Consider the following 11,327-nt stretch of genomic DNA (forward strand, 5'->3'; position numbering starts at 1 on the left):
CATGTGGTAGTATGAATATTTTTGTCCTTTTTCTGTTGAAACAGCACCCTGTTTTATGAGTATACCACATTTTGTTTATCAGTTCCCCAGTTGATGGACATTAAGTTGTTTTCAATTTGAGGCTATGATCAATAATGCTGCTATGAACATTCACATAAAATTATCTGATTTCTAGGAGTGGAATTTCTGGGTTGTACAATAAATTTATATCTAACTTAAAAAAAAAAAACCCTCTAAAATGTTTTCCAAAGTGATTGCACAAAGTTGTAATCCTATCAGCAATGTATAAGGGTCACAATTTCTTCAACATTCTCACCAGCACTATTATTTTCTGTCTTTTTGATTATAGACCTACTAGTGAGTATGAAATGTTATCTCATTGTGGATTTGATATTCATTTCCCTAAATGAATAAGATGTTGAATATATTTTCATGTACTTAGACAAATGTCTATGTATGTCGTATATAGTCTTTGGAGAAATGTCTTTTAAATTCTTTGCCCATTTATTTATTTATTTATTTATTGAAACGGAGTCTTGCTCTGTCGCCCAGGCTGGAGTGCAGTGGTGTGATCTCAGCTCACTGCAAGCTCTGCCTCCTGGGTTCATGCCATTCTCCTGCCTCAACCTCCCGAGTAGCTGGGACTACAGGCGCCCGCCACCACATCTGGCTAATTTTTTGTAGTTTTAGTAGAGACAGGGTTTCACTGTGTTAGCCAGGATGGTCTCGATCTCCTGATCTTGTGATCCGCCTGCTTTGGTCTCCCAAAGTGCTGGGATTACAGGCATGAGCCACTGCGCCCGGCCTCTTTGCCCAATTTTTTATTCAAATATTTGCTTTCTTATTATAGAAAATGTTCTGTGTATGTGTTTATCTGTAGCATAATATAGATATACCTGCAACTTGGATTCTTAGCTTAGTTCCCTCTGGAATTGTGTTTGTATGCTTCAGGAACACCATGTGTGCTATAGAGTAGGAAGGCTCTGTAATGAGACCAAACTGGGTTTGGTTCTGCAGCCTACTAGTGCAGTGACATTAGGGTTTACCTCTGCAGGTCTCAGTTTCTTCATTTGTGAAATGGGAAGTGATAATATTGCCTACCCTATAGTATAATTGTGTGAACCGAGTAACTTACACATAATAAGTGTTTAGAAAGTTTTAGTGAAAACACTTCATCCGTAAGATGAGTATGCTGCATTAGAAAATGCTTAAAGTCTAATTGTAATTCCTTTATCCATTTAGTCATTTTATAAGTGTTAATTGAATGACCACCATATACTAGACACAGTTCTGGGTTCTGGAGATACAGCAATGAAGAAAACAGACTGAGCCCCTGCTCTAATAGAGATTACATTTGGGTGAGGTGGGAGGAAGATAATAAACCTATCCTTATATAATACATCATTGGTATACAAGGTGTGAAGAAACATAAAGCAGGTTAAGTAGATCGAGAATAATAGAATGTTTTCATGGAGAGTCTCTTTTACCAGGTGGTTAACATCTCTGAGAAGTATATTTGAACAGAGACAGATACCTGTGTGAGGTAAAGACATGAGGCATCTGGGCTGACTGTGAGTTAGGAGAACAAGTGAAAACTCCTTTTTAAACTTGCAGAAGTGCTATACAGTATACCCTTCTAGGTCCGTTTTCACCAACTAATTGAAGGACAATTATGATTAAAGAAGTTGTGGCTATAATGGTCTGAATTGGGAGTTCTCATTTCATTCTAACCACAGTTAAGGTGACCATGAGGAAGATGTGGACAAAGGATGATTGATTGGTGTGCATGGGCTGATTCTGTCTCTAGGGGGAATTCAGCATGTAAAACATGTAGAATGGTAGGAGAGAAGGAATGTAAAGGGCCACAAAATGTTTGGAGTGGTGAATGTTCACTCTTTATCGTGGTGATTGTTTCACAGGTGTATGCATATATGAACACTAATGAAATTCTATACTTTAAGTATGTTCAGTTTACTATATGCCAGTTTTAACTAAAAGGCAGGGCAAAACTTAAAATTATTAAAATTGCTTTGATATAAAATCCTGGGCATTTTAAGGGGAAAACTTAAGCAATGGGTCATGGGAAATTCACCAGTTTCCGTAAATTATAGTTAAGTAAACAAAATACTTGCACTAGTGGGAATAGAGGAGGTGTTGAAGTGTTGCAAATTAAGGTGCTAAGATAAGTTATAGTGAATGGTTCTTATTTAGTCATATAATTTTCCATATAATTAGAATATATTTATATTGAATTATAGCCAATAATGTCCAAACATTTAATTATGATCATCTGGAAAAAAAATGCTTATTTAGTAATTTCTGATATTATTGTATTTTTTAAAATTTCTTTTTTATACAAATTGATCAAAATATATTTTGAAAGCTTAAAAAGTAAGGGAGCTCATTTGCCATCTTTAAACTTAACAAAATACTTTTCATTTTTTTCAGGGCCTTCTGTCCTTAACTTCAGTAATATTTGTGTGAACTCTCCAAATACTCGTCTACTTCATGTTGTTAATATGCTACCTATGCATGTTTTGCTCCAGTTAGATACTACTTTAGAAGAACTTCGGAAGACCAACCAATTTTCATATGTGATTCCACCTACATCCAGTACTTATATTTCGATGGTATTTGAATCTCCCACTGTTGGAAAATTTTGGAAGTAGGAGTTATTTTTGAATTTCTGTTTGTTAGAATCAAAGTGTACTTTTGTAGAATATGTATTTATTTGCCTGAATAATTGTATTGTATATATTTGTTCTCCAAACATAGAAGCTATATGTGCATCAATTTTTAGATATATAGATTGATAGTTTAGTAACAATCTAATTATCTCTCATAAAGTATTACATGCTAAGAATTGTGGATGTTAATCAATGCTATGTGCATTTTACATGTAGCTGAATTCTATAATTACAGATAGCTATTATCAGTTAAATTTGGATGCTTTTGCTGCATTACAGGTCTTTCACCTTTACAGTGAACAACGTACCCAGTGGACACATCCTAGTGATGGCAGTTGTCCAGCTAGTAACACTTGAGCTATCTTCTAATGAGCTAGTATTAAGACCACGAGGCTTCTTCATGAAAACATGTTTTCGGGGGACAGTTAGATTGTATAATCATCAGAATTGTCGTGCTCAGTTTCAATGGCAACCCGTAAACACAGGAAGAGGGATAGCATTTTCTATTTGTCCAGCTAAAGGTAATGGTTTATTGTTTGTTTGATTCAGACATTTATTTTTTCATGTATTCATGTATTCTGGTAGTATTTATCGAGTGTGTACTGTGTACTGGTACCAAGAGTACAGAAGTAAATCAGATACTGTCATCAGGGGTATTTATTTTTACAGACATAATATGATTTGGAAATATGGAACCCTTATTAGGGTTCTCCAGAGAAACAGACCAACAGGGAGAGAGAGAGACACAGAGAGAGAGATAAAGAGAGAGACATTTTAAGGAACTGGTTCTGGCTCACAGGTTGTGTGGTTGTGTGGGCTGGCAAGTTTGAAATTTGCAGGGCAGGGTGGCAGACTGGAGATACAGGGAAGAGTTGATGGTGGAGTCTTGAGTCCAAAGGCATTCTGGAGGCAGAATTTATTATTCGTTCTGGGACATCAGTCTTTTCTGTTAAGGCTTTCAAATAACTGGATGAGACCCACCCACATTATGAAAGGTAATCTGCATGTTAATTACCTGATTGTGATCATTATTATATTATGTATGCATATCAAATCATTATGTTGTACACCTTGAATGTATATAGTCTTTGTCAATTAACTGTTTCAAAAAGCCTGCTGATTTAAGTGTTAATTACATTAAAAAAAACTCTTTCACAACAACATCTGGACTGGAGTTTAACCAAATAACTGAGCCCTAACAGCCTGGAGCAGTTGACAAATAAAATTGATCATCACAGATACCTAGGGACAAAATAAATTTTGTTTCGTTTTAGTTAGATCATGATGATAATCTATGATTCAGAATGACATATTTTTCTAGAGTATGAATTCTTTTAGAAAGATCTAGAAATTGCAGTCAATATTTAATACAACTCATAAAATCCAATTAATAAAATTAAGAACTTAAAACTAAATAAGATGATTTTTAATTAATAGAAGACAATCTCAGATATACCACTTTTGACGTGCCCTGTGTTTGTGAACCATCCTCTTCACCTTGCTTCCGCCATTCCCTGGAGTCTATAATTCCACGTGGTACACCCGCTATAACATGAACACTCGTAACTGCTAAACTGTGACTTATTTAGTAGCCTGTCAGATTTGGCAAACATCCTTGTGATGTACTGTGAGGACCTCATGATGGCACAAGCTATCATTTAGGAAATAAGATCGCAATTTAGAAGTTGAATGATCAATGCGGTATCTTTATTTTATGTACATGTCATGCCTTTCCAGCTAGATGAAAGGGCTGGATCTTTGTATCTATAGTGACTCATTTGGTGCTTTATAACAGCCGAAGTCCAATTTTGCATGAATGGAAAGTAAAACAGACTTTGGATAATCTTATCTGCTCACTAGCTATTTTAACTTAAGCAAAGTACTCTATGAATACAAGTTTCCTCATCTGTAAAATGGAGAGATGAATACATCTCAAAGATTAAATGTTTGGGAAACTTCTCTAATGCCTGGCAAAGAGTAGGGGCCAAATAAATGGATAGCCATTGTATTATGAAAATTTTCTAAATCTGTTTGGAATTTTTTTCCTGAAATGATCCTCAGAATAATAACCTATTCTGTACCTTTCCATCCATCCTCATTAGTAAACCCTTACTCCCTGCTTCCTTCCATCTTTCCTCCCTCCTTTCTTCCCTTTCTATTTCCCTTCCCCTTCCCCTCGCTCCCTCTTTAAGTCTAATTTAGCAATAGTAATTATTTAGAGTCTAAATAGAAATAGACTGTACTTCATATTTCAGACGAGTCCTGGTGTGTAGAAATCTTGCCTTAAACATATTTTCTTGTGAGTATCAGTCATTTCCAAATCAGTATTTTACATAACTCTGAAAGTGCTTGTAACAGGGAATGTTATAAAAACAATCTTAAATATTAAATTCACTTAATTTTAGTGTGGATGTGTAGATAGAGATTTTGACAAATTTAACAAGTGGAAGAGTAGGACAGTCCCTTCATTAGGTCTGGAGATCACTGACACAGCTATTTGATATTCTTATTAATGTGGATTGATTTAAAACCATTCTAGATCATAATTTATTAAGTATCTGAGGTATACTTTCATCAGTATTTCACAGATTCACTTGACTGAGCTCTTTATAAATTATAATACTGAAAATACTGGATCCTGCCTCAATCTATTGAAATAGAGAGTAATTAGAGAAGAAAGAACATATTTCTGTACATTTAAGATATTCTACATAAACCTTCTTCAGTTTGTTTGAACAGGTATCAAACAGTGGTTGTTGTATTATCAGCATTCCAGCTATAGGTGCTGACCAACCATCTGATATTGTGCTAAGAGTGTTTAAAAAGCACACTACCCCTATACTTCTCCTTGTATTAATATTTCTCTGTTCTCAACTAGGGAGGAATAGCTGAACTTGCCCCTTATGGCTGCCATGAAATGTAATGATGATACTTAATTTTGTAAAGGAGAAGGGAATTATTGATATTATAACTGGAGCACCAGTTATGTTCTTTATGTTGTATCTCTTATTTACAGGAGAATTTTTACATTTACTTATTCTTTGTCTCATGGATACCTCTTTATAAGTTTACCAAACAATTACCAAAGATACAAACAACACATATATTAAATTTCAATTAAAAGTTTTGTTAACTAATGCATTAGTACTTACGTCTTTTTAAGTAATACAATGATTATAATCCTAAAATCTATCTCATATAGCATTGAAAAAGTGTTTGTATTTGTAGCATCTCAGTTTTTGCTTAAGTTCCTTTTCCAGAATATTTATAAAATGATTACTCAATTTCAATATTGTTTTACCATTTTTATAAATAGAAGTGACTTTTTAACCAAGCTGTTTTTCTTGTGCTATATCAGTTTTGCATCCTGGACATACATTTATCATATGCTCATCTCTATATTTTTATAACTAAAATGAGTAATTCAAATAAAATTTATAATGTCTTTTTCCTTTTTCCCTGAAGCATGATAGGTTTTGTGTTTTGTGTTTGATAGTGGATATTGTAAGGGAGGAATATAATAGTGGATTGATATTTTCTTTTTTCTCTTCTTTTTTTTTGAGACAAAGTAACTCTTGTTGCCCAGGCTGGAGTGCAGTGGTGCGATCTCAGCTCAGCACAACCTCCACCTCCCGTGTTCAAGCGATTCTCCTGCCTCAGCCTTCCAAGTAGCTGGGATTACAGGCATGTGCCACCTCACCCAGCTAATTTTGTATTTTTTAGTAGAGATGGGGTTTCTCCATGTTGGTCAGGCTGGTCTCGAACTCCCGACCTCAGGTGATCTGCCTGTCTCGGCCTCTCAAAGTGCTGGGATTACAGCCACCATGCCTGGCCAAGAGTGGATTGATATTTTCTAAGACAGAATTCACTTCTAATTTGACTTTTTCTGTGGGTATTGTTCATGCTTCTGCTTGTCTTGTTTTGTTTTTGTCTTTGTTATCTTTATCCTTACTAAATCCTTGAATCACACAATTCATGAACTTGTTTTTGATAATTCACTCTCTCTCACTCCTCTCACTCCTTGGTTATATGCAGTACCAGCTCTACCAGTCCCAGCCTTGCTCAATCCAGCCGAAGAGGAGAAAATCTAATTTATTTTCTCAATCCTCATAAATTTTTAACTGAGATACTCTCTTGAAAACAAAAGTCAGAACAACAAAAGGAAAACCAGCAGAAATTTATTGATGCATGCTGTGCTGATCACATAGGAGAGGCCTCAGTTCAAAAGTATCTCTCTCAAGGCAGTGGCTTAGAGGTCTTATTTAAATAGTATTTTAACAAGGAGCAATACATCTTAGCATAGCAAGACAAAGGAGAATGCAGTTCCAGTCTTTTAAAAGGCAGAAAAATATAAGAAGGTGAATTTTACCATGGCAGCCGTAAGGCAAGCCCAGCCCATTACTCCCTAGTTAGAATAGAGAAATATTAATACAAGGAAAAGTATAGGGTGTTGAGCTTTTTAAACACTCAGCACAGTATCAGATGGTTGGTCAGCACCTATAGCTGGAATGCTGATAATACAACAACCACTGTTTGATACCTGTTCAAAGAAACTGAAGAAGGTTTGTCTAGAATATCTTAAACATACATCTAAAATCTGCTCCCAGATTTCTCTGGTGCCTGCTGATGTCTTCTTTGGGGCAGTAAGCAAGTGGCATCTCCAGTAAGGAAGGATTTACGTCCCAACATCAGGCAAACAGAGGCTGAGGCCCAGTGTTCTCCTGTGTTTTTAATTTAACAGTCTTAATATATTGGGGAGAAATGCTTTGTTTTCCTTCACGGCCATCCAATTTCTTTCCCATACCCCTGGTATTCTTAATATTCCTGAAGAAAAAATATATAACTGTGCTCATTGGAGGGAGAAAATTCTTCTCAAGCTGACCTGTCAACATGGATGTATAATTCTTTCACTGCTTTCAACTCCTCTCAGCGCACTAAGATGGCTTTATTTATAGGACTGAATCTTCTTTGCAGAAATTACTTCCCATCACAATCTTCCCCAAACCCCAAAGAACAGGAAAAAGCTGTTCTGTAACCTGACTTTTACATATTCCCCAGGATTTGTCTTTCTGCAGAATTCCTGATCGTCCTTCATGTCACAATTCACATGCCACCTCCATATAATGAAGTTTCCTCTAGCTTTTTGGCTAATTTAGGTTTTTTTACCCTTTGTTTCTGCTCCTATTATGCATTTGTTATGTCATCAACAATTATTTGTTTATATCTCTCTCTTATTTTGGCAGGCGTTGCTAAATTCATATCTGATGTTGGTTCCTCTTCCCAACAGTACCCTCATTTTGTTTAGGGCAACAATGTTCTCATCTGAAAAAACTCTTCCCCAAACCTCTTTTGCTATGGACACAAAGTTTCTTTAGCTTCACCCTCCTCCTATATACTTGAAACTGTTTCCCCAAGTATTTTTCACATGTATTATATTTATTTATTTGGACAATAAGAAGGTTAATATCACAAACATATATATATGTGTATATATATATGTGATTATATATGTACATACATAATTGCTCTCTTTGTCTTTCCAGCTTATGTAAAACAAAATTGCATAAATAGCTATAAAAATATATTGTTGAGATTGTAACATAAATATACAATAAATATAACAGTACCACATACAGGAGAAAAAGGGGAGTAAAGTTATGTAAGAGTAACATTTCTACAAACAGCATAAAGGGGAAAATAATTACACAAATTAAAATGTCAGTGGAAAATATTCACTTAGTACCAAAGAACATAGTAAAGGTGGAATAAAGAATAAAAATACATGAGCCAAACATAAAACAAAATATAAAAGAGCAGATATAAATTCAAATATATCAATTCTAGCGCTAAATATGAAAGCATTAAACAAGTATCAAATAAAAAGGCAAGGACTGTCTACTAGATATTAAAACAACAGCAAAAACTGAAATATCTACCACAAACAATCTACAACAGTAGCCGAAATCCAAAGAAACAGGATAAAAGTAAGAGGATAAAAAACTTGCAAACGGGAAACATAAGAAAACTGGAGTGATGGTATAACAATTAGACAAAATATACATTTTTTAAAACTTTTATTTTAGGTTCAGGGGTACATATGCAGGTTTGTTACATTGGAAAATCGCCTGTCACATGAATTTTGTGTACCGATTGACCCTCAGGTGATAAGCATAGTACCCAATAGGTAGTACCTCCTCCCAACCTCCATCCTCAAGTAGTACACAAAGTCTGTTTTCCCCTTCTTTGTGTCCATGTGTACTCTATGTTTAGCTCCTAGTTATAAATGAGAACATGTGATATTGATTTTCTGCTTCTGCATCAGTTTGCTTAGGATAATGGCTTCCAGCTACAATCAAGGTTGCTGCAAAGGCCATGATCACATTCTTTTTTGTGGCTATGTAGTATTCCATGGTGTATATGTACCACATTTTCTTTATCAAGTCTAGTGTGGATGGGTATTTAGTTTGATTTTGTGTGTTTGCTATGGTTAATAGTGACAGACACATGCATGTGTCATTATGGTAGAATAATTTATATTCCTTTGGCTATATACCCAATAATGGGATTGCTGGGTCAAATGGTAGTTGTATTTTAAATTCTTGGAGAAATACCAAACTGGTTTCCACAGTGGCTGACCTAATTTAAACTCCCACCAGCAGTGTATAAGTGTTCTGTTTTCTTTGTAACCCCAACAGCATTGGTTATTATTTGACTTTTTAGGAATAGCCATTCTGACTAGTATAAGATGGTATCTCATTGTGGTTTTGATTTACATTTCTCTAGTGATTAGTGATGTTGAGAATTTTTTTTCATATGCTTGTTGGCTGCATGAATGTCTTATTTTGAGAAATGTCTGTTCATATCCTTTGCCCATTTTTAAATATTAGACTTGTTAAATACGTAGTTTGAAAATATTTTTTCCCATTCTGTAGGTTGTATTTTTACTCTGTTAATAATTTTGCTGTACAGAAGCTCTTTAATTAGGTCTCATTTGTCAATTTTTGATTTTGTTGCAATTGCTTTTGGCATCTTCATCATGAAATCTTTGCCAGGGCTTATCTCCAGAATGCTATTTATTAGGTTATTTTCCAGGATTTTTAATTTTAGGCTTTACATTTTAATCTGTAAGGCATCTTGAGTTGATTTTGTGTGTTGTGTAAGGAAAGGGTCTAACTTCATTGTTTTGCATGTGGCTAGCCAATTATCCTAGCACTATCTGTTGAATAGGGAGTCCTTTCCCTATTGCTTGTTTTTGTCAATTTTGTCAAAGGTCAGAAAGTTGTAGATGTGTGGCTTTACTTCTGGACTCTCTAGTCTGTTCCGTTGGTCTACGTGTCTGTTTTTCTACCAGTACCAAGCTGTTTTCATTACTGTATTCTTGTAGTATATGGATAACTAGAAGTTGATGCCTCCAAGTTTGTTCCTTTTGGTTAGGATTGTCTTGGCTATTTGGGCTCTTTTTATCGTTCCATATGAATTTTAAAATAATATCTTTCTAATTCTGTGAAGAATGTCAGTGGTAGTGTGATAGGAATAGCATTGAATCTGGACATTGCTTTGGTCATTTTAACAGTGTTGATTCTTTCAATTCATGAGCATAGAATATTTTTCTATTTGTTTTTGTCATCCTTGATTTCCTTCACTAACGTTTTGTAATTCCCATTGTGGAGATCTTTCACCTCCCTGGTTAACTGTATTCCCAGGTGTTTTATTCCTTTGGAGGCTGTTGTGAATGGGATCACATTCCTGATTTGGCTCTCAGCTTAGACATTGTTGTTGTTGTTGTTTTTGGGAATTTTATCTATAAGCCCCTGACTGGGGCTGCTGCATTTTCTTCAGAGATGCTCTACCCAGAGAGGAGGAATCTAAAGAGGCAGTCTGGCTACAGCAGCTTTGTGGTGCTGCTGTGAGCTCCGCCCAGTCTGAACTTCCTGGCAGCTTATTTTACACTGTGAGGGGAAAACAGCCTTCTCAAGCCTCAGTAATGGCAGACGCCCCTCCCCCCCACCAAGCTCAAGTGTCCCAGGTTGACTTCAAACTGCTGTGCTGGCAGTGAGAATTTCAAGCCAATGGATCTTAGCTTGCTGGGCTCTGTGGGAGTGGGATCCTCTGAGTGAGACCGCTTGTCTCCCTGGCATCAGCCCCTGTTCCAGGGGAGTAAACTGTTCTGTCTTGCTGGCATTCCAGGTGCCACTGGGGTATGAAAAAAAAAAAAAAAAAAAACAAAAACAAAACTCCTGCAGCTAGCTAGGTATCTGCCCAAACAACTGCCCAGTTTTGTACTTGAAACCCAAGGTCCTGGTGGTGTAGGCGCACAAGGAATTTCCTGGTCTGCGGATTGCAAAAACCATGGGAAAAGCATAGTATCTGGGCTGGATAGCACAGTCCCTCATGGCTTCCCTTGGCTGGGAAAGGGAGGTCCCCTGTTCCTTGCACTTCCTGAGTGAGGCGATGCCTCACCCTGCTTCTGCTCACCCTCCTTGGGCTGCACCCACCGCCTAACCAATCCCAGTGAGATGAACAGGATACCTCACTTGGAAATGCAGAAATCACCTGCCTTCTGCACTGCAACTTTGACTTTGGGGCATACCTTTAAATCTAAAACTTTTAGCCCTAGCATTTTAGTGATTATCCTACTGT

General features: G+C 36.2%; 1 protein-coding gene across 1 annotated transcript in view; it reads left to right on the forward strand.

The window, feature by feature from the left end:
- Nucleotides 1-11,327, forward strand: part of LOC108519759 (cilia- and flagella-associated protein 47-like) — a 17,585-nt gene that overhangs the window by 4,307 nt on the left and 1,951 nt on the right. Inside the window, exons 4-5 of the mRNA XM_017858977.1 lie at nt 2,449-2,665; nt 2,967-3,208. Of these exons, the coding sequence (XP_017714466.1) occupies nt 2,449-2,665; nt 2,967-3,208 (459 nt within the window). The remainder of the gene's footprint in view (nt 1-2,448; nt 2,666-2,966; nt 3,209-11,327) is intronic.

This window comes from Rhinopithecus bieti, unplaced genomic scaffold (genome assembly GCF_001698545.2).
Source record: "Rhinopithecus bieti isolate Rb0 unplaced genomic scaffold, ASM169854v2 scaffold_49857, whole genome shotgun sequence".
In the NCBI taxonomy this organism is placed as follows: Eukaryota; Metazoa; Chordata; class Mammalia; order Primates; family Cercopithecidae; genus Rhinopithecus; species Rhinopithecus bieti.